The sequence below is a fragment of the Pecten maximus genome, chromosome 2, assembly GCF_902652985.1.
Source record: "Pecten maximus chromosome 2, xPecMax1.1, whole genome shotgun sequence".
In the NCBI taxonomy this organism is placed as follows: Eukaryota; Metazoa; Mollusca; class Bivalvia; order Pectinida; family Pectinidae; genus Pecten; species Pecten maximus.
The window spans coordinates 23,973,841-24,000,201 of NC_047016.1; the positions used below are offsets into that span (position 1 = coordinate 23,973,841).

A 26,361-nucleotide genomic window follows, 5' to 3' on the forward strand; every position below is an offset into this window, starting at 1 on the left:
CTATTGTAAACCCCGAGGTAACCCTTCTATTGTAAACCCCGAGGTATCCCTTCTATTGTTAACCCCGAGGTATCCCTTCTATTGTAAACCCCGAGGTATCCCTTCTATTGTAAACCCCGAGGTAACCCTTCTATTTTAAACCCCGAGGTATCCCTTCTATTGTAAACCCCGAGGTATCCCTTCTATTGTAAACCCCGAGGTAACTCTTCTATTGTAAACCCCGGGGTATCTCTTCTATTGTAAACCCCGAGGTATCCCTTCTATTGTAAACCCCGAGGTATCCCTTCTATTGTAAACCCCGAGGTATCCCTTCTATTGTAAACTTTGAGGTATCCCTTCTATTGTAAACTTTGAGGTATCCCTTCTATTGTAAACTTTGAGGTATCCTTTCTATTGTAAACCCCAAGGTATCCCTTCTATTGTAAATCCCGAGGTATCCCTTCTATTGTAAACCCCGAGGTATCCCTTCTATTGTAAACCCCGAGGTATCCCTTCTATTGTAAACCCCGAGGTATCCCTTCTATTGTAAACCCCAAGGTATCCCTTCTATTGTAAACCCCGAGGTATCCCTTCTATCGTTAAACCCCGAGGTATCCCTTCTATTGTAAACCCTGAGGTATCCCTTCTATTGTCAACCCCGAGGTATCCCTTCTATTGTAAACCCCGAGGTATCCCTTCTATTGTAAACCCCGAGATATCCCTTCTATTGTAAACCCCGAGGTATCCCTTCTATTGTAAACCCCGAGGTAACCCTTCTATTTTAAACCCCGAGGTATCCCTTCTATTGTAAACCCCGAGGTATCCCTTCTATTGTAAACCCCGAGGTAACTCTTCTATTGTAAACCCCGGGGTATCTCTTCTATTGTAAACCCCGAGGTATCCCTTCTATTGTAAACCCCGAGGTATCCCTTCTATTGTAAACCCCGAGGTATCCCTTCTATTGTAAACTTTGAGGTATCCCTTCTATTGTAAACTTTGAGGTATCCCTTCTATTGTAAACTTTGAGGTATCCTTTCTATTGTAAACCCCAAGGTATCCCTTCTATTGTAAATCCCGAGGTATCCCTTCTATTGTAAACCCCGAGGTATCCCTTCTATTGTAAACCCCGAGGTATCCCTTCTATTGTAAACCCCGAGGTATCCCTTCTATTGTAAACCCCAAGGTATCCCTTCTATTGTAAACCCCGAGGTATCTCTTCTATTGGAAACCTCGAGTATCCCTTCTATTGTAAATCCGAGATAACGGGTTTTTTCAATCCAAATATATCTTATTCAATACCGCATATGTTTATGTAGTATAGAAACACGTGCCCACTATAGTGCCACGGGGTATGAAGCAGTATCCGAAACGCCTTTGAGCTATATATCCGATAGCGGCAACAAGTAAGTTGTACCGGTGACAGTAACATTATTTTTTGCTATTTACAGTTTTATCTTATTGTAGAGAACAAAGCGACAATTACTGAATGCGTGATCCATGAGTATGTCATTGCAATCCGTCGATTATTAATTATCTCGTTAATTACAGATTACGTTTTGACGCAGGTGTTTCAAATGGGTTTTGTCCGTGTCCTGTCATCAGAATGATGACCTATTATGTGTTCTCATCCTAAACAATCCGCAGTACGCAAGTAATTATACACAATTCCAAAATTAGCAAAGCTTAAAAATCCCAACTACAACATAAAACACCATAGCAACATATTCATTATATGTAATATAGCAAAATGTCCCAGACATAAGAATATTGCTTTGATATCGCAAACAAGATAAAGTCACTCTTCCTGGTTCCAGTACTGTATACCTAACGATTGATAATGGTTCTGGTACTGTGTTCCCAGCCATATATTATGTCAGTGGTACATGTAGTGATCCCAGCCATATATTATGTCAGTGGTGGTGATATAGTGATAGTGATCCCAGCCATGTATAATGTCAGTGGTGGCGATCCCAGCCATATATTATGTCAGTGGTACATGTAGTGATCCCAGCCATATATTATGTCAGTGGTAGTGATCCCAGCCATGTATAATGTCACTGGTAGTGATCCCAGCCATGTATAATGTCAGTGGTAGTGATACCAGCCATATATAATGTCAGTGGTAGTGATCCCAGCCATACATAAAGTCAGTGGTAGTGATCCCAGCCATACATAATGTCAGTGGTAGTGATCCCAGCCATATAATGTCAGTGGTAGTGATCCCAGCCATATATAATGTCAGTGGTAGTGATCCCAGCCATATATATGTCAGTGGTATTGATCCCAGCCATGTATAATGTCAGTGGTGGTGATCACAGCCATATATAATGTCAGTGGTAGTGATCCCAGCCATATATAATTTCAGTGGTAGTGATCCCAGCCATATATAATGTCAGTGGTAGTGATCCCAGCCATATATAATGTCAGTGGTGGTGATCACAGCCATATATAATGTCAGTGGTAGTGATCCCAGCCATATATAATGTCAGTGGTAGTGATCCCAGCCATGTATAATGTCAGTGGTGGTGATAGCCTACATAATGGTCAGTGGTAGTGATCCCAGCCATATATAATGTCAGTGGTAGTGATCCCAGCCATATATAATGTCAGTGGTAGTGATCCCAGCCATATATAATGTCAGTGGTGGTGATCACAGCCATATATATGTCAGTGGTAGTGATCACAGCCATATATAATGTCAGTGGTAGTGATCCCAGCCATATATAATGTCAGTGGTGGTGATCACAGCCATATATAATGTCAGTGGTAGTGATCCCAGCCATATATAATGTCAGTGGTAGTGATCCCAGCCATACATAATGTCACTGGTAGTGATCACAGCCATATATAATGTCAGTGGTGGTGATCACAGCCATATATAATGTCAGTGGTAGTGATCCCAGCCATGTATAATGTCAGTGGTGGTGATCCTAGCCATATATAATGTCACTGGTAGTGATCCCAGCCATATATAATGTCAGTGGTAGTGATCCCAGCCATATATAATGTCAGTGGTGGTGATCACAGCCATATATAATGTCAGTGGTGGTGATCACAGCCATATATAATGTCAGTGGTGGTGATCACAGCCATATATAATGTCAGTGGTAGTGATCCCAGCCATATATAATGTCAGTGGTAGTGATCCCAGCCATACATAATTCAACTGGTAGTGATCACAGCCATATATAATGTCAGTGGTGGTGATCACAGCCATATATAATGTCAGTGGTAGTGATCCCAGCCATGTATAATGTCAGTGGTGGTGATCCTAGCCATATATAATGTCACTGGTAGTGATCCTAGCCATATATAATGTCAGTGGTAGTGATCCCAGCCATATATAATGTCAGTGGTAGTGATCCCAGCCATATATAATGTCAGTGGTAGTGATCCCAGCCATACATAATATCAGTGGTAGTGATCCCAGCCATATATAATGTCCGTGGTAGTGATCCCAGCCATATATAATGTCACTGGTAGTGATCCTAGTCAAATTTGTCTGGTATTGATTGAAATGAAGTTGTTTTTTATTTACAGTCTGTGCTACATTTACCTACATGTTATTAGTATACTTTGTAATTTGTTTCGTTTGATTTCGTTTCGTTGCGTTTGATTTCATTTCGTTTCGTTTTACTTTCGTTAGGAACTTTAAAGGTACCCTTAGTATACCACTATCGCTGTTGTCACAAAATGTATGGTACATGTATAAGCGCCGTTTCTACTTTGATCTGACCGATTTTAAGCTTTGAATCAAACTAGTGACTGGACGCCATTTATTGCGAATTTGCGAATGATGAGAGTACACTATACCATGCGAAAGGTCAAATAATTGATGAACTCTTTTCTCTTACAAATCATTACGCTGCTCCATAAGCCAATCCTGACGTTATAAAAACTGCGACGTAATTTTTTACGTAATGGACTGATAACAGAAATTTCTAAGCCAATGAAAGTGCTTGTTGCAAACAAGATTTAATAATAACCGTTTCCGTGAGACACTGAATCTGTCGATGTATTCCATTAGACCCCCGCCTCATCACTTCTAAATCATATATTAATGCGCGAATACAGTTTTGTTTATGACACGAGTAACTGCATTATTATGCCTGAAATATCGACTGTTCTGAGAATTGGACATACTGACGTAAGTGTTTTGGTAAACGTCAAATTTTTAATCTGTCATCCAAATTACATATATCCATATCGACAGCATCCAAGCATCTCGTAATCTGTTCAATGCTACACAAACGACAAGGCAACTGTCATACCCGGGATGGTATGATTTGTTATCAGTAAAACCAATGTCGGCGAACTGTAAAAGTCATACAAAGTCAATCATCTGCGAGGAACAGTAATAATATACATGTACGTTACATTACTGGACACCCGGGACACAATAATACAATATGTAACATTACTGGACACCCTGGACACAATAATACAATACGTAACATTACTTGACACTCGGGATACAATAATACAATATGTAACATTACTTGACACTCGGAACACAATAATACAATACGTAACATTACTGGACACCCGGGACACAATAATACAATACGTAACATCACTGGACACTCGGGACACAATAATACAATACGTAACATCACTGGACACTCGGGACACAATAATACAAAACGTAACATTACTGGACACTCGGGACACAATAATACAATATGTAACATTACTGAACACCCGGGACACAATAATACAATACGCAACATCACTGGACACTCGGGACACAATAATACAATACGTAACATTACTGGACACTCGGGACACAATAATACAATACGTAACATTACTGGACACTCGGGACACAATAATACAATACGTAACATTACTGGACACTCGGGACACAATAATACAAAACATAACATTACTGGACACTCGGGACACAATAATACAATACGTAGCATTACTGGACACTCGGGACACAATAACACAATACGTAACATTACTGGACACTCGGGATAAAATAATACAATACGTAACATCACTGGACACTCGGGACACAATAATACAATACGTAACATTACTGGACACTCGGGATACAATAATACAATACGTAACATTACCGGACACTCGGGACACAATAATACAATACGTAACATCACTGGACACTCGGGATACAATAATACAATACGTAACATCACTGGACACTCGGGATACAATAATACAATACGTAACATTACTGGACACTCGGAACACAATAATACAAATCGTAATAATAGTGGACTCCCGGAATGCAATAATAATAGCATTTCTTAGCGTCAAGGACACAATTTTGCAAGACGTAATAACTGAACACCTGACACACAATGATACAATTTATTACATTGTTGAATACATGCTAACTGCGATTCTTGTTAATTTTAGGGGCACTGGTTGAAGGCTGGCTGTACTAACGAGCACAGGGTTTAAGTTGATTGCCTTTTTACGAAACATTTCATAAGTGCATATGTCGGATAATTGTTTCGTGGTTTACAAATAAGATACAAGAAAAAAAATATGCAATTAGTGGCATTTATAGGTTCTCAAAATAAAAGAAGCCATCGTCGAACAGAAGTGGGCAGTATTTAAATATCAATAGACCCTGAAATCTGAGAGTTTAAAGATGTCAAGAGTTTATGGTATTTGTAAGAGGTTGAAGGTTGAAGGATCTAGACTCTCGCTGTGGCACAGCAAGTATACTTTATCACGTGACCATTTTTACATCGATACGTCCTTGATGTGGAGAGTAACTTACTTGGTGTCGGTGCTGGTGTGGTCACTCTGCTTTCCATCGAGAGGTTGTCGATTGTATCGGACAAGGCGGAAATGGAACCGTTCAAACTCTCCACATTGTTCGACACCGCCACTAAAACTTCGGACACGTCGTTGAACTTGTTCTGCAATGTAGCGGTACTATTATCCAAAGCTAACAAGAAGCTGGCTTCAAACCGCAATTGATTTGAAGCCATTTGCTTCATATCTATTTGCAGTGTTTGGATTTCAAACTTGAGTTGAGAAATAGCCTCTTCCATTCCATTAGTGTTCGGTAGACACGGTCCCCCACCGCCGCCTGTCCTGCCCTTCAGCTCTTCTCTAAGAGTTTGGCCTAAGATCTTAAAATCCAAATCAATTTTTCGTTCCAAAAGTCTGAATTTGGCATTAAACATCTTAAACCAGTTTGCAGTGGCCGCATCTTTTTGTGGTTTTTCATTCGCAAAACGACTTGGTTTGGATGTTGTACACCAAATACATGTCATTAATATTACCCACCGTAAAACACCAAAACATAGCCCTGCCATTGCCTCAAAGTGCAGGCAGCTGCTAAAAATATTGTACCTCCTCCGAGACCGTCTAATCACGGTGTGAAGCTGGGAGCAGGTTGCTGGGACGCTTTATACGAACACCTCGCTAAACCCTGCGCTAAGTGTTCTGATACAGGCCAGGAAGGCCATCCTTATAAACACTACATCACCAACTTTCTGATGCATTAATACACCAAATTCACGAAGGACATTAATCACAGGTTTATGGAGTTGAACAGGAAAATGTCCCTCACCAACAAATTTTGTTTTAGTTCAGATCAATTGATATATATTTTACAGTCATTTAGTCATTAAAGGTGTTTATATGGACACATCTTTTGCGGTTATACTAATCTTTGCTAGCCGTGTTTGAGCAATATGCAGTCCTACATTTTAATGAGCGCGCCTCAAATGGTTGTTAATCAATTACTCCAGAATGTACACTTTTATCCGCCTCTGTCTTATGTATAAGATAACACAGCAAACGTCCAATGCATTATTTGCCAAACGCTCCTAACATGTTAAAAATGGTGCGTTTTTACACGATATAAGATGTCAAGTTGATGTGCACTCAGATTTGTTAGCTTAATAATTTACTTAATGATTATCTATATATTGTTGTTATTTTAATGTTTGTTTCCGAATGTGTTATTGCATTACGTAATACACTATTAGTGTTGGACAACAGGCAATGCAATACGGGGTCATCTTTGTGTTGGCCTATTTTATAAATTGAGTCATTTGTTTCCTGTGTTCAATAATCATCGTGTCACAATTTATAAGCGTCGACATCCAGCGTGAATGTCGAATTGTGAAAACTGTGTTCTGACGATAACATTTAAATCAATGGAGCGCAGAATGTAGATGGAAAGTTTACATTATTGATAGGCCTATCGGTGTGTGAGTCCCTTTTCGTGTGGTAAACAGAAACGTATATGGAAATTCTCAAATGAGAGTTAGTCAAAATTAACATATCTAGTTAGTCTGATGTATATTCTCTGTTTAACGTGGTAACCAGCCATTGGTATAGTGTATACACGTAACGTGGTAACCAGCCATTGGTATAGTGTATACACGTAACGTGGTAACCAGCCATTGGTATAGTGTACACACGTAACGTGGTAACCAGCCATTGGTATAGTGTACACACGTAACGTGGTAACCAGCCTTTGGTATAGTGTACACACGTAACGTGGTAACCAGCCATTGGTATAGTGTACACACGTAACGTGGTAACCAGCCATTGGTATAGTGTATACACGTAACGTGGTAACCAGCCATTGGTATAGTGTATACACGTAACGTGGTAACCAGCCATTGGTATAGTGTACACACGTAACGTGGTAACCAGCCATTGGTATAGTGTACACACGTAACGTGGTAACCAGCCTTTGGTATAGTGTACACACGTAACGTGGTAACCAGCCATTGGTATAGTGTACACACGTAACGTGGTAACCAGCCATTGGTATAGTGTATACACGTAACGTGGTAACCAGCCATTGGTATAGTGTATACACGTAACGTGGTAACCAGCCATTGGTATAGTGTACACACGTAACGTGGTAACCAGCCATTGGTATAGTGTACACACGTAACGTGGTAACCAGCCTTTGGTATAGTGTACACACGTAACGTGGTAACCAGCCATTGGTATAGTGTACACACGTAACGTGGTAACCAGCCATTGGTATAGTGTACACACGTAACGTGGTAACCAGCCTTTGGTATAGTGTACACACGTAACGTGGTAACCAGCCATTGGTATAGTGTATACACGTAACGTGGTAACCAGCCATTGGTATACTGTACACACGTAACGTGGTAACCAGCCATTGGTATAGTGTATACACGTAACGTGGTAACCAGCCATTGGTATAGTGTACAAACTTATGGGGTTTATATGGCAAACAAATCCCCAGTCATTCCGGGAGTATTGTCCATCAAATACTTATGACGTAACATAAACATCCATCTCTATGATATATATCACGTAGAATATATCACTATTGTGATATACCCTTAAAGTTGAAATATGTGTGGGCTCATAATATACCTTGTTAACACATTAGACACTTCATGATTATAAACAAAATTAATATAACAAATAATACCATATCGTATTGATTTGATAATACCCATTATAGATATTACTTCCGGAATAAATATCAGCTGGGTTTGCCTTAGAACTTCGTTGGAGGTAAACAAAAACTGAATATATTGCAATTATTTATAAACACAAACTCAATGAATATGAATAAAATGATTCTTTGATTTCAACAATGGTCCCATGGAAACGTGAAATTGACAAAGAAAATTATCGTAAGATTTTCATTTACAATCGTATTGATGTTATTACTATGACATACAATGGGTATGTTGTAACAAACTGTGATACAGGGATCGTTTATATATTATATAGTAAAGTTAAGCTTTATATCCCTCCCTCTAACGTGTATCGGTGATTTTATTGAATAAAAAAAACTATTTGCAGATATGTCTTAAAGAAAGATAATATGTCGATTTCTCTTTTGCAGTAAACAATGGTAAAGAGGGTGTCAATTGCATCGAACAGCCCAATAATACACTGTAGATTATTTCCGGTTCGTTGACACTTACTATCACGTGCTATCTCCCTTAGTGGTACCATTGATATTTGACATCTTTACTTCTTTCTTCACCCTGGGAACATTTCATACTTTCAATCCACGTGGTATTTTAATTGCCTCCTTCCTGTCGCGAACCCCAAACACAATGTACATATTCCTCTTTCACCCGATAACAAGACCTATTTACGTTTATCCAAAACTGACCAGCCATACAAAATGTATCTACAGAGACGCCCCCTTAAAGTCATTAGAATGTGATTAAAATGAAAATTCAAATGTATCCGAAAATCTGCAATATTTTAAGGATCGACATAACTGGAAGAAAACAATATTACCAACTAGTTTATGTTTATGAGAAAGATTTATGTTTATTTATATAATCCTTCTGGCCTCCAATTATATAATCGTTCAGGCCTCCAATTACTCTCGTTCACAGGGAACCTACTGCTATGCTGTAGTGCGGAAAGAACAGGTACGGAAAAATAATTAGCGAAATGTGTAAAGATCCACAACGAGGCATCAGTAAGGTGGTCTAACTGTTCTCCTCTTATATCAAAGTTGATCGGTCCGGCGAGTCGACACGTTATGTATGGTCCGCAGAGATGGATGTAGTAGTTACCTCCCCTTTGTTTACGATTATATGCCGCCCACAGAGAATCTCGTACATTACAACACGACTTATAACTAGTACAGAAAAGATCACGTACACTAAACTAGCTGATGCCTCTAAAATGTTGGAATAATAAATATCAAAGAGGCTTGGAGAACTTCTATTTTTTATCTCTTAGATATGGCAGATATTTATTTATTCAGCACATTTCTTTACGCAAATCGCGGGAATTGTACCATCATCACCAAGTCTACATATTTGTGTTTGTTCAGCTGCTACATAACATCTTTTTTTATTTTAGTTTTTGTTTGTTTTTTTGGTTTTTTTTGTTTGTTTTTGTTTTGTTTTTGTTTTTGTTTTTGTTTTGTTTATCGGCCATGAACAATATGTGTTCCAAAATCTCACATATACTGACCTCTTGAAACCCTTACTTGAGATAAGCAACAGGTTACTTGGGGTAGTCTACCGTCTGTTATCAAGAAGTCGGTTAATTTCCTATGTATTTTAGACTTTCTCTTGTAGAAGCCCTAACTATATACATGTCAGCGTAGTAACAAACGAAAAGCAAGTATTTACCCATGTACCAGATTACTTTGAATATCCGCGTATGTACTGATCGCTAACTATAGGTATTGCGGAATATCCGCGAATATACTGATTTCCAACTAGATGTCTCGGAATATACGCTTATTTGCTGAATACTAACTATAGAGGTCTCGAAATATCCGCGAATATACTGATTTCCAATTAGATATCTCGGAATATCCGAGTAATTTCTGATCACCAACTATAGATATCTCGGAATATCCTCGTATACACTGAGCACCAATTCGATTTCTCGGAATATCCTCGTATATACTGATTACCAACTAGATGTCTCGGCATATCCGCGTATACACTGAAAACTAACTACATATCTCGAAATAACCTTGTAAAGCCAATTATATGTATCTTGATCCAAACCAATACAAATACCACACATTGGGTTCCGGGGTACAAAATGTACGTATTTCTACACTACTAAAACCATGTTATGTGTAAGGCTCCGTCTTGATTGTTAGGCAAAAAATGAAAATGGATATATCTTGATTGTTAAATAAAAACTAAATATGGGCAATGTAAACGAGGAGAACTTATTTATTCATTAATCAGCTAACACTGAAATCACTACAATAGATCCTTAGTGTATCAGGATTAGTGATTTAAATCTCTAGACACTTCTGACGAAACTGTTGGTGCATCGCTCTCAAAGAACCATAGATGTCGTCACTTTTACATCCTCGGGGGAGTTCGTGGAGACACCTGACGAAGGTAGGGTAGGTCTTTCTGTATAAAGTAAACAACAACACACGGTAAACCGACATCATAACACAAGTAGTAGCTTCCCAAGGAGGCATACTAACTGCAATATTTATTAGTAAGCAGATATAATAAAGTTTGAGATAGATGGGTATGTTGAAGCTTGCACAGTTATGCTGAGATTTGTTTTATGAGAGATATAATTCGGTGTCAAGTACATGAACCGTTTAGCACTTGTACGCATGTTTCTCTGATTTTATCGATTTCCGACCATAACCCAACCACAGCGCCACCGTGCTTGCATTAGCAGAACAATGTCCGACAATCCTGTATGAACATTCGGATCTCCCTTGTTTTATCAATCACATGGTACCTCTACGAATAGTGACATCACAGACAGCAGGTATTCAATCACTGCGTAATTAATGCTAGCGGTGACAGACTATTTATATTTATGTGAAATCCCCACAATACAGCGACCTGTTATAATGCTACAAACCTTGGATGATTGCAATAATTCGAACTAATAATCAATAAAATGAGGGCAAAATATAAACAATTAAAAAGTACAAAGAGAAGAAGACCATGTGTTCCGGTAGGGGATGCGTCTTACGGTTTATCGTCGACACCCGCCATAAAAAACAAGGTCAAATCCTAATAAAGTCTCATTCTCAAATGAGAAACGGGTGTAGTAGCAGAACCACTATATATATCAAATGACATCACACTTGTCTGACTTCATATCGCACAGGGAAATAGAATATTTCTAAACGAGATCACAATGTCGACCATAACAAATCCGACATGGATAGCATATTAACAGTTTATCACCACAAAACAGTATACTTATCTGAGGAGGTTTATCTTTCTGTGCATATTGCCAAATGTATGTCAAACAATTTATATCAAATATGTTGATCTTAGTCAGTACTTTAAACAAGGTCATTTATACAACTTTCAGAACTAAGACATTTACATGAAGGCGTATGAATGGAAAACTGTAGAACTAATAGTTATGTACATTAAACATGTTCAGTGAATTGTATGCGTACCCGCACTTATCAGGATCCAGCTTATTGTATACGAACCCGCACATATCAGGGTACAGCTTATCGTATACGTACCCGCACATATTAGGATCCAGATTATGTATACGTACTCGCACATATCAGGGTACAGCTTATCGTATACGTACCCGCACATATTAGGATCCAGATTATGTATACGTACTCGCACATATCAGAGTCCGAACTTATTGTATACGTACCCGTACATATCAGGATCCAGCTTATTGTAGACGTACCCGTACATATCAGGGTCCAGCTTATGTATACGTACCCGCACATATCAGGGTCCAGCTTATGTATACGTACCCGCACATATCAGGGTCCAGCTTATGTATACGTACCCGCACATATCAGGGTCAAGTGAATTGTATACGTAACCGTACTTATTGGGGTCCAGTTTATTGTATACATACCCGCACATATCAGCACTGGCTTTAGTACTTTCGGTCAACACATGTTTTAGGTGGGCAATTAGCGCCCAACATCTCTTCACGTCAGCAAGGTCACAAATCAACTCTTTCTCGAAGACACCTTTTTAGAAAGAAAGCATATTTTCATCATAGAACAATCTAGGTATACTCATCACACAGACATTTCATAGTTGCGAGCATATTTGACACTATTTTTTAACATATTGATATCTCATTTGTGCTGTAACATTCCGTAGTTTTCTCCGACATTCTGACCATTCTCATTGGAAGATTTGTTTCAATGTTTGGACAAAGCTAAGATTATCAATCGTATTATATCAACAGAAAGAAATTCATTTAGTCACTCATACATGGAACCTTTTGACAGTAAAATATTGTTTTAATTGTAAATTTGAGTAATCATCAACTACAATGGTGTGATGAGTAGATACCAACACAACTACAATGGTGTGATGAGTAGACACCAACTACAATGGTGTGATGAGTAGACACTAACTACAATGGTGTGATGAGTAGACACCAACTACAATGGTGTGACAAGTAGACACCAACTACAATGGTGTGATGAGTATACACCAACTACAATGGTGTGATGAGTAGACACCAACTACAATGGTGTGATGAGTAGACACTAACTACAATGGTGTGACAAGTAGACACCAACTACAATGGTGTGATGAGTAGACACCAACTACAATGGTGTCATGAGAAGATACCAACTACAATGGTGTGATGAGTAGACACCAACTACAATGGTGTGACAAGTAGACACCAACTACAATGGTGTCATGAGTAGACACCAACTACAATGGTGTCATGAGTAGACACCAACTACAATGGTGTCATGAGAAGATACCAACTACAATGGTGTCATGAGAAGATACCAACTACAATGGTGTGACAAGTAGACACCAACTACAATGGTGTGATGAGTAGACATCAACTACAATGGTGTGATGAGTAGACACCAACTACAATGGTGTGATGAGTAGACACCAACTATAATGGTGTGATGAGTAGACACTAACTACAATGGTGTGATGAGTAGACACCAACTATAATGGTGTGATGAGTAGACACCAACCACAATGGTGTGATGAGTAGACACCAACTACAATGGTGTGATGAGTAGACACCAACTATAATGGTGTGATGAGTAGACACCAACTACAATGGTGTGATGAGTAGACACCAACTACAATGGTGTGATGAGTAAACACTATCTATAATGGTGTGATGAGTAGACACCAACTACAATGGTGTGATGAGTAGACACTAACTACAATGGTGTGGTGAGTAGACACTAACTACAATGGTGTGATGAGTAGACACTAACTACAATGGTGTGATGAGTAGACACCAACTACAATGGTGTGATGAGTAGACACCAACTACGATGGTGTGATGAGTAGACACCAACTACAATGGTGTGATGAGTAGACACTAACTACAATGGTGTGATGAGTAGACACTTACACAACTACAATGGTGTGATGAGTAGACACTAACTACAATGTTGTGATGAGTAGACACCAACTACGATGGTGTGATGAGTAGACACTAACTACAATGGTGTGATGAGTAGACACTAACTACAATGGTGTGATGAGTAGACACCAACTACGATGTTGTGATGAGTAGACACCAACTACAATGGTGTGATGAGTAGACACCAACTACAATGGTGTGATGAGTAGACACCAACTACAATGGTGTGACAAGTAGACACCAACTACAATGGTGTCATGAGTAGACACCAACTACAATGGTGTCATGAGTAGACACCAACTACAATGGTGTCATGAGAAGATACCAACTACAATGGTGTCATGAGAAGATACCAACTACAATGGTGTGACAAGTAGACACCAACTACAATGGTGTGATGAGTAGACATCAACTACAATGGTGTGATGAGTAGACACCAACTACAATGGTGTGATGAGTAGACACCAACTACAATGGTGTGATGAGTAGACACCAACTACAATGGTGTGATGAGTATACACTAACTACAATGGTGTGATGAGTAGACACCAACTACAATGGTGTGATGAGTAGACACCAACTACAATGGTGTGGTGAGTAGACACCAACTACAATGGTGTGGTGAGTAGACACTAACTACAATGGTGTGATGAGTAGACACCAACTACAATGTTGTGATGAGTAGACACTAACTACAATGGTGTGATGAGTAGACACCAACTACAATGGTGTGATGAGTAGACACTAACTACAATGGTGTGATGAGTAGACACCAACTACGATGTTGTGATGAGTAGACACTAACTACAATGGTGTGATGAGTAGACACCAACTACAATGATGTGATGAGTAGACACCAACCACAATGGTGTGATGAGTAGACACTAACTACAATGGTGTGATGAGTAGACACCAACTACAATGGTGTGATGAGTAGACACCAACCACAATGGTGTGATGAGTAGACACTAACTACAATGGTGTGATGAGTAGACACCAACTACAATGGTGTGATGAGTAGACACCAACTACAATGGTGTGACAAGTAGACACCAACTACAATGGTGTGATGAGTAGACACTAACTACAATGGTGTGATGAGTAGACACCAACTACAATGATGTGATGAGTAGACACCAACTACGATGGTGTGATGAGTAGACACTAACTACAATGGTGTGATGAGTAGACACTAACTACAATGGTGTGATGAGTAGACACCAACTACGATGGTGTGATGAGTAGACACTAACTACAATGGTGTGATGAGTAGACACTAACTACAATGGTGTGATGAGTAGACACCAACTACGATGTTGTGATGAGTAGACACCAACTACAATGGTGTGATGAGTAGACACCAACTACAATGGTGTGACAAGTAGACACCAACTACAATGGTGTCATGAGTAGACACCAACCACAATGGTGTGATGAGTAGACACTAACTACAATGGTGTGATGAGTAGACACTAACTACAATGGTGTGATGAGTAGACACCAACTACAATGGTGTGGTGAGTAGACACTAACTACAATGGTGTGATGAGTAGACACCAACTACAATGTTGTGATGAGTAGACACTAACTACAATGGTGTGATGAGTAGACACCAACTACAATGGTGTGATGAGTAGACACCAACTACGATGTTGTGGTGAGTAGACACCAACTACAATGGTGTGATGAGTAGACACTAACTACAATGGTGTGGTGAGTAGACACTAACTACAATGGTGTTATGAGTAGACACCAACTACAATGGTGTGATGAGTAGACACCAACTACAATGGTGTGATGAGTAGACACTAACTACAATGGTGTGATGAGTAGACACCAACTACAATGGTGTGGTGAGTAGACACTAACTACAATGGTGTGATGAGTAGACACCAACTACAATGGTGTCATGAGAAGATACCAACTACAATGGTGTCATGAGAAGATACCAATTACAATGGTGTGACAAGTAGACACCAACTACAATGGTGTGATGAGTAGACGCCAACTACAATGGTGTGATGAGTAGACACTAACTACAATGGTGTGATGAGTAGACACCAACTACGATGTTGTGATGAGTAGACACTAACTACAATGGTGTGATGAGTAGACACCAACTACAATGGTGTGATGAGTAGACACCAACTACAATGGTGTGATGAGTAGACACCAACTACAATGGTGTGATGAGTAGACACAAACTACAATGGTGTGATGAGTAGACACTAACTACAATGGTGTCATGAGAAGATACCAACTACAATGGTGTGATGAGTAGACACCAACTACAATGGTGTGATGAGTAGACACCAACTACAATGGTGTGATGAGTAGACACCAACTACAATGGTGTGATGAGTAGACACCAACTACAATGGTGTGATGAGTAGATACCAACTACAATGGTGTGATGAGTAGACACCAACTACAATGGTGTGATGAGTAGACACAAACTACAATGGTGTGATGAGTAGACACTAACTACAATGGTGTGATGAGTAGACACTAACACAACTACAATGGTGTGATGAGTAGACACAAACTACAATGGTGTGATGAGTAGACACTAACTACAATGGTGTGATGAGTAGACACTAACACAACTACAATGGTGTGATGAGTAAACACTAACTACAATGGTGTGATGAGTGGACACCAACTACAATGGTGTGATGAGTATACACTAACTACAATGGTGTGATGAGTAGACACCAACTATAATGGTGTGATGAGTATACACTAACTACAATGGTGTGATGATTAGACACTAACTACAATGGTGTGATGAGTAGACACCAACTATAATGGTGTGGTGAGTATACACCAACTACAATGGTGTGATGAGTAGACACCAACTATAATGGTGTGGTGAGTAGACACTAACTACAATGGTGTGATGAGTAGACACCAACTACAATGGTGTGATGAGTAGACACCAACTACAATGGTGTGATGAGTAGACACCAACTACAATGGTGTGATGAGTAGACACCAACTACAATGGTGTGATGAGTAAACACCAACTGCAATGGTGTGATGAGTAGACACCAACTACAATGGTGTAATGAGTAGACACTAACTACAATGGTGTGATGAGTAGACACCAACCACAATGGTGTGATGAGTAGACACCAACTACAATGGTGTGATGAGTAGACACCAACTACAATGGTGTGATGAGTAGACACCAACTACAATGGTGTGATGAGTAGACACCAACTACAATGGTGTGATGAGTAGACGCCAACTACAATGGTGTGATGAGTAGACACCAACTACAATGGTGTGATGAGTAGACACTAACACAACTACAATGGTGTGGTGAGTAGACACTAACACAACTACAATGGTGTGATGAGTAGACACTAACTACAATGGTGTGATGAGTAGACGCCAACTACAATGGTGTGATGAGTAGACACCAACTACAATGGTGTGATGAGTAGACGCCAACTACAATGGTGTGATGAGTAGACACTAACTACAATGGTGTGATGAGTAGACGCCAACTACAATGGTGTGATGAGTAGACACTAACTACAATGGTGTGATGAGTAGACACCAACTACAATGGTGTGATGAGTAGACACCAACTACAATGGTGTGATGAGTAGACACCAACTACAATGGTGTGATGAGTAGACACTAACTACAATGGTGTGATGAGTAGACACCAACTACAATGGTGTGATGAGTAGACACTAACTACAATGGTGTGATGAGTAGACACCAACTACAATGGTGTGATGAGTAGACGCCAACTACAATGGTGTGATGAGTAGACACTAACTACAATGGTGTAATGAGTAGACACCAACTACAATGGTGTGATGAGTAGACACCAACTACAATGGTGTGATGAGTAGACACTAACTACAATGGTGTGATGAGTAGACACTAACTACAATGGTGTGATGAGTAGACACTAACTACAATGGTGTGATGAGTAGACACCAACTACAATGGTGTGATGAGTAGACACCAACTACAATGGTGTGATGAGTAGACACTAACACAACTACAATGGTGTGATGAGAAGACATCAACTTTTTTTCTTTAAATATTTCTAAATATACATGATATATGTACATTTGTTGAATGAGTTCTAACCTAGAAAGTATGCCTATGAAAATATGATCATATAATTTTTCAATATCATATTTCTTTTTCAATAAAATAAAATCATAGAAATAAAACAGTTTCAATTGAAGAAGACACACGTATATCTCATTGAGTCTTTATCTGTAACTGGAATGAATATTTCTGATGTACCTGTAACTGGAGTGATTGTTTGTGATGCACATTGTACCTGTAACTGGAGTTCGTGTTTCTGTTGTATCTGTAATTTGGGTGGGTATTTCTGATGTACCTGTAATCTGGATTAGTATTTCTGATGTACCTGTAACTGGAGTGATTGTTTGTGATGCACATTGTACCTGTAACTGGAGTGCGTGTTTCTGATGTATCTGTAATTTGGGTGGGTATTTCTGATGTACCTGTAATCTGGATTAGTATTTCTGATGTACCTGTAATCTGGATTAGTATTTCTGATGTACCTGTAACTGGGATGGGGTTTGTTATGTACCTATAACTTTAGTAGGTATTTCTGATGTACCTGTATCTGGAGTGAGTATTTCTGATGTTCATGTAACTTGGGTGAGTATTTTTAATGTACCTGTAACTTGGGTAGGTATTTAAGATGTACCTGTAACTTGGGTGGGTATTTCTGTATACCTGTAACATGGGTGGGTATATCTGATGTACCTGTAACTGGGGTGGGTATTTCTGATGTACCTATAGCTGGAGTGAGTAGTTCTGATTACCTGTAACTGGGGTGGGTATTTCTGATGTACCTATAGCTGGAGTGAGTAGTTCTGATTACCTGTAACTGGGGTGGGTATTTATGATGTACCTATAGCTGGAGTGAGTATTTCTGATTACCTGTAACTGGGGTGGGTATTTATGATGTACCTATAGCTGGAGTGAGTATTTCTGATTACCTGTAACTGGGATGGGTATTTCTGATGTACCTATAGCTGGATTGGGTATTTTGATGTACCTGTAAATGACTTGGGTATTTCTGATGTACCTATAATTGGGGTTAGTATTTCTGATGTACCTGTAACTTAGGTTAGTATTTCTGATGTACCTGTAACTTGGGTGGCTATTTCTGATGTACCTTTAACTGGAGTGGGTATTTCTGATGATGTACCTGTAACTGGGGTTAGTATTTCTGCTGTACCTGTAATTGGGGTTAGTATTTCTGATGTACCTGTAACACGGGTTAGTATTTCTGATGTACCTGCAACTGGAGTCGATATATCTGATCCAAAGGGTTCACATATAACACTGGCACTCTCGCTTTGTCCACAGCTTGTACTGTCCATGACGACGAAGTGGCATTGCTCGAGTTTCTCTTCCTGGCCAGAACAGGAGACGTTAGTCAATACCACAGGACTATATCCTTTATCGAAGTAGGAGCCGAGTAGGGGTTCACCTCCGCTAGAGGACCAACAGAGCATTAGACTTATATTGTCACCTCAAATCCTAACTCTTATAATCACACTTAAATCATTGTGTTTATTACCCAGGCAGCATATGACTAAGTCTTACTAGATCATACTGGTACTCCATATGACTAACAGTATCTAAAAATATAGAACTGGATCATTCAATGCCACATTAAATGGACGATACATACACTGTTTATGCCCTTCACTTTAAACCATGCTATCCAGATCTGTCTTGATGCCATAGACATACCATTTCAATTTAAAGCAGAACTTTTCTAAACTTCTTCCTTTCAGAACTAAGAAACTCGTCCTTAATTACTACAGACTTGCTGATACCAAACCACATACTTTTTCTGGAAATGAATTAGACGGTAATGCTTAAATTACAAGGTGGGTGGGTGGGTGGATGGATGGATGGATGGATGGATGTGCGAAATCAATGTGCGAGATGCAATCAAGTGAGTGACGTAATAATTAAATATGTATATATGGTGAGTGAAATTATTTAGGAAGTAATGAATCCAGTGTATGAATGTATGTAATACATTGAAAGAAAATAAAGGAATGAAATGTGTAAATGAATGTAAGGTGATGAATGAGAGCCCTCTTGTATGAGGATATATTTGTCAGGATACTGAATCCAGGCAGCAGTCCAAATTGTTAAATGTTCTGGGGCATTAAAATTTCTTGTACCTTAAAAAACAAATTACAATGTCTATCTGTTTCTTCATTGACTAAAGATTTGTCGTCTGGATTTAATCATCGGAACCCTCTAATTTCCTCTTAATACGCTATCCTATATCCCTGAGCCACACAACGCTATCCTATATCCCTGAGCCACACAACGCTATCCTATATCCCTGAGCCACACAACGCTATCCTATATCCCTGAGCCACACATAGCTATCCTATATCCCTGAGCCACACATAGCTATCCTTTATCCCTGAGCCACACAACGCTATCCTATATCCCTGAGCCACACAACGCTATCCTATATCCCTGAGCCACACAACGCTATCCTATATCCCTGAGCCACACAACGCTATCCTTTATCCCTGAGCCACACAACGCTATCCTATATCCCTGAGCCACACAACGCTATCCTTTATCCCTGAGCCACACAACGCTATCCTATATCCCTGAGCCACACAACGCTATCCTATATCCCTGAGCCACACATAGCTATCCTTTATCCCTGAGCCACACAACGCTATCCTATATCCCTGAGCCACACAACGCTATCCTATATCCCTGAGCCACACAACGCTATCCTATATCCCTGAGCCACACAACGCTATCCTATATCCCTGAGCCACACAACGCTATCCTATATCCCTGAGCCACACAACGCTATCCTATATCCCTGAGCCACACAATGCTATCCTATATCCCTGAGCCACACAACGCTATCCTATATCCCTGAGCCACACAACGCTATCCTATATCCCTGAGCCACACAACGCTATCCTATATCCCTGAGCCACACAACGCTATCCTTTATCCCTGAGCCACACATAGTTTCACCGTATTAGAATAAAAAAGACGATCCATTGGTTAAACTTTTTACGATATATACACCGTGATATAGCTGGATAACCGGGTACCTCAGTCGGCTTATACATGGATTCCCGGTAAGGCCCCTTTTCACATTCTTCATATAATTCCCCTGAAACTACTCATCGAGAATGTTCTTGGCACCGAGATAACCCTATCCAGATTCAAGTTGTGTTAATAAGGAGGGAGAGATATATATCGCTGCCACTGTATTTGATACATGTATATGAATATATAAAATGATACAGAACAGCATGTCTATACACATCATATAAAAGGGTAAGAGCAATCTTGTACTTGGACATGAGATGACAGGTGTTTCGGGGGTGCTATTCCTCTGACTGAAAATGCTTATCGTCTGATATCACAGAATCAAAACGCTCGCTTGCTATTTTCAAAAGTGGTAAACCCGCCACTTAATGACGTTCTAACGCACATCTTGTAAAATATTTGTACTGAAATGTGGTTCATTTCGATCCTATCAAAATAGCATGCATAATCTATAACGCCTATTACCAGTCTATATGTACCGACCTTCTATTTAATAGGTACACTGGCCTATAACACGTTATGTGTACCGACCTAGTATTCAATAGGTACACTGGCATATTACACGTTATGTGTACCGACCTAGTATTCAATAGGTACACTGGCCTTTAACACGTTATGAGTACCGACCTAGTATTCAATAGGTACACTGGCATATTACACGTTATGTGTACCGACCTGTATTCAATAGGTACACTGGCATATTACACGTTATGTGTACCGACCTAGTATTCAATAGGTACACTGGCCTGTCACACGTTATGTGTACCGACCTAGTATTCAATAGGTACACTGGCCTTTCACAGGTTATGTGTACCGATCTAATATTCAATCAGTACACTGGCCTATACGTATCTGTAGTCTATATAGTACCTGTAACCCATGCCTGAGATTTACCTTTAGCCTATATAAGACATACATGTATATGTAACCTATACACAATGGACGTACCTACACATGGGACATACTGTAACCTATACCCGAGACATACCCGAAGCCTATATACCCGGTACTTTGTACCTGTGGCCTATACAACTGGAATTTACACGTAGGCTACACACCTGGAACGTACCTGTAGCCTACATACCCGGGACATACCTGTAGCCTATTCCCGAGACATACCTGAAGCCTATTCCCGAGACATACCTGTAGCCTATTCCCGAGACATACCTGAAGCCTATTCCCGAGACATACCTGTAGCCTATTCCCGAGACATACCTGAAGCCTATTCCCGAGACATACCTGTAGCCTATTCCCGAGACATACCTGAAGCCTATTCCCGAGACATACCTGAAGTCTATTCCCGAGACATACCTGTAGCCTATTCCCGAGACATACCTGAAGCCTATTCCCGAGACATACCTGAAGTCTATTCCCGAGACATACCTGTAGCCTATTCCCGAGACATACCTGTAGCCTATTCCCGAGACATACCTTAAGCCTATTCCCGAGACATACCTTAAGCCTATTCCCGAGACATACCTGAAGCCTATTCCCGAGACATACCTTAAGCCTATTCCCGAGACATACCTTAAGCCTATTCCCGAGACATACCTGTAGCCTATATACCCGAGACATACCTGTAGCCTATTCCCGAGACATACCTGAAGTCTATTCCCGAGACATACCTTAAGTCTATTCCCGAGACATACCTGAAGCCTATTCCCGAGACATACATGAAGTCTATTCCCGAGACATACCTGTAGCCTATTCCCGAGACATACCTGTAGCCTATTCCCGAGACATACCTGAAGTCTATTCCCGAGACATACCTTAAGCCTATTCCCGAGACATACCTGTAGCCTATTCCCGAGACATACCTGAAGCCTATTCCCGAGACATACCTTAAGCCTATTCCCGAGACATACCTTAAGCCTATTCCCGAGACGTACCTGTAGCCTATATACCCGGGACATACCTGTAGCCTATTCCTGAGACATACCTGAAGCCTATTCCCGAGACGTACCTGAAGTCTATTCCCGAGACATACCTGAAATCTATTCCCGAGACATACCTGAAGCCTATTCCCGAGACATACCTGTAGCCTATTCCCGAGACATACCTGTAGCCTATTCCCGAGACATACCTGTAGCCTATTCCCGAGACATACCTGAAGTCTATTCCCGAGACATACCTGTAGCCTATTCCCGAGACATACCTGAAGTCTATTCCCGAGACATACCTGAAGTCTATTCCCGAGACATACCTGAAGTCTATTCCCGAGACATACCTGTAGTCTATTCCCGAGACATACCTGTAGCCTATTCCCGAGACATACCTGAAGTCTATTCCCGAGACATACCTGTAGCCTATTCCCGAGACATACCTGAAGTCTATTCCCGAGACATACATGAAGCCTATTCCCGAGACATACATGAAGCCTATTCCCGAGACATACCTGAAGCCTATTCCCGAGACATACATGAAGCCTATTCCCGAGACATACATGAAGCCTATTCCCGAGACATACCTGAAGCCTATTCCCGAGACATACATGAAGCCTATTCCCGAGACATACCTGAAGTCTATTCCCGAGACATACATGAAGCCTATTCCCGAGACATACCTGTAGTCTATTCCCGAGACATACCTGAAGCCTATTCCCGAGACATACATGAAGCCTATTCCCGAGACATACATGAAGCCTATTCCCGAGACATACCTGAAGCCTATTCCCGAGACATACCTGAAGCCTATTCCCGAGACATACATGAAGCCTATTCCCGAGACATACCTGTAGCCTATTCCCGAGACATACCTGTAGCCTATTCCCGAGACATACCTGAAGCCTATTCCCGAGACATACATGAAGCCTATTCCCGAGACATACCTGTAGCCTATTCCCGAGACATACCTGAAGTCTATTCCCGAGACATACCTGTAGCCTATTCCCGAGACATACCTGTAGCCTATTCCCGAGACATACCTGTAGCCTATTCCCGAGACATACCTGAAGTCTATTCCCGAGACATACATGAAGCCTATTCCCGAGACATACATGAAGCCTATTCCCGAGACATACCTGAAGCCTATTCCCGAGACATACATGAAGCCTATTCCCGAGACATACATGAAGCCTATTCCCGAGACATACCTGAAGCCTATTCCCGAGACATACATGAAGCCTATTCCCGAGACATACCTGAAGTCTATTCCCGAGACATACATGAAGCCTATTCCCGAGACATACCTGTAGTCTATTCCCGAGACATACCTGAAGCCTATTCCCGAGACATACATGAAGCCTATTCCCGAGACATACATGAAGCCTATTCCCGAGACATACCTGAAGCCTATTCCCGAGACATACCTGAAGCCTATTCCCGAGACATACATGAAGCCTATTCCCGAGACATACCTGTAGCCTATTCCCGAGACATACCTGTAGCCTATTCCCGAGACATACCTGAAGCCTATTCCCGAGACATACATGAAGCCTATTCCCGAGACATACCTGTAGCCTATTCCCGAGACATACCTGAAGTCTATTCCCGAGACATACCTGTAGCCTATTCCCGAGACATACCTGTAGCCTATTCCCGAGACATACCTGTAGCCTATTCCCGAGACATACCTGAAGTCTATTCCCGAGACATACCTGAAGTCTATTCCCGAGACATACCTGTAGCCTATTCCCGAGACATACCTGAAGCCTATTCCCGAGACATACCTGAAGCCTATTCCCGAGACATACCTGTAGCCTATTCCCGAGACATACCTGTAGCCTATTCCCGAGACATACCTGTAGCCTATTCCCGAGACATACCTGAAGTCTATTCCCGAGACATACCTGTAGCCTATTCCCGAGACATACCTGTAGCCTATTCCCGAGACATACCTGAAGTCTATTCCCGCGACATACATGAAGCCTATTCCCGAGACATACCTGTAGCCTATTCCCGAGACATACCTGAAGCCTATTCCCCAGACATACCTGAAGCCTATTCCCGAGACATACCTGTAGCCTATTCCCGAGACATACATGAAGTCTATTCCCGAGACATACCTGTAGCCTATTCCCGAGACATACCTGTAGCCTATTCCCGAGACATACCTGTAGTCTATTCCCGAGACATACCTGTAGCCTATTCCCGAGACATACCTGTAGCCTATTCCCGAGACATACCTTAAGCCTATTCCCGAGACATACCTGAAGTCTATTCCCGAGACATACATGAAGTCTATTCCCGGGACATACCTGTAGCCTATTCCCGAGACATACCTGTAGTCTATTCCCGATACGTACCTGAAGTCTATTCCCGATACGTACCTGAAGCCTATTCCCGAGACATACCTGTAGCCTATTCCCGAGACATACCTGTAGCCTATTCCCGAGACATACCTGAAGTCTATTCCCGAGACATACCTGAAGTCTATTCCCGAGACATACCTGTAGCCTATTCCCGAGACATACCTGTAGCCTATTCCCGAGACATACCTGAAGTCTATTCCGGAGACATACCTGTAGCCTATTCCCGAGACATACCTGCAGCCTATTCCCGAGACATACCTGAAGCCTATTCCCGAGACATACCTGTAGCCTATTCCCGAGACATACCTGAAGTCTATTCCCGAGACATACATGAAGCCTATTCCCGAGACATACCTGTAGCCTATTCCCGAGACATACCTGAAGCCTATTCCCGAGACATACCTGTAGCCTATTCCCGAGACATACCTGTAGCCTATTCCCGAGACGTACCTGTAGCCTATTCCCGAGACATACCTGTAGCCTATTCCCGAGACATACCTGTAGCCTATTCCCGAGACATACATGAAGCCTATTCCCGAGACATACATGACGCCTATTCCCGAGACATACCTGTAGCCTATTCCCGAGACATACCTGAAGCCTATTCCCGAGACATACCTGTAGCCTATTCCCGAGACATACCTGTAGCCTATTCCCGAGACATACCTGAAGCCTATTTCCCTGCAGACAACCACTGCGTCCCTGACGTCCCAGTGATCGTCACACACGTGTCCCCATTGGTTGTTGTGGAAGGCTTCAACTCTTCCCTCGCTGGGAATGGCGCCGTTAACCAGGCGGATATTCCCTAAACAGAAACTCGTCTTAAATATCTGTAATCTGCTATTATAGTTAGGTGTTGTGTCTTGATGCTTTGTTTTCGTTAAACTGTAATACTGATAACCACCCACGTCGTAGTTAGGATTTTGTTTCAGAAGTGGTGGTCGATTAGAGCCATAGGTTTTTTTCTATTACTTTTTTCAGATAAGAAAACCTTTTTAACATGTCTTCTGAACTATCCCAGAAATATTTTAACTGAAAATGTTTCCCAGCTAAGCTAAAAAGACCCTTTTGTTATTCACATTTCAATGTAATTAATGATAATCTAAATAAACCTACATCGAAAACATCAATAATTAGCTATTTTTGTACCAAACAGTCACTTTAAGGATCAGTGTTTGTTATATCTAAGCATACACAATACAGAA

General features: G+C 40.8%; 2 protein-coding genes across 2 annotated transcripts in view; both read right to left on the reverse strand.

The window, feature by feature from the left end:
• LOC117342184 overlaps positions 1–6,315 on the reverse strand; it is a 138,047-nt gene extending 131,732 nt beyond the window's left edge. Inside the window, 1 exon segment of the mRNA XM_033904224.1 lies at positions 5,735–6,315. Within this exon segment, the coding sequence (XP_033760115.1) occupies positions 5,735–6,278 (544 nt within the window). The 5' untranslated portion in view covers positions 6,279–6,315.
• A 4,304-nt stretch (positions 6,316–10,619) lies between these two features.
• The window catches only part of LOC117342185 (neurotrypsin-like), a 32,629-nt gene continuing 16,887 nt past the window's right edge, over positions 10,620–26,361 (reverse strand). Inside the window, exons 7-10 of the mRNA XM_033904239.1 lie at positions 25,823–25,961; positions 19,091–19,290; positions 12,280–12,397; positions 10,620–10,826 (exon numbers count right to left, since the gene is read on the reverse strand). The gene's annotated coding sequence lies outside the window, so the exon portion shown is untranslated. The remainder of the gene's footprint in view (positions 10,827–12,279; positions 12,398–19,090; positions 19,291–25,822; positions 25,962–26,361) is intronic.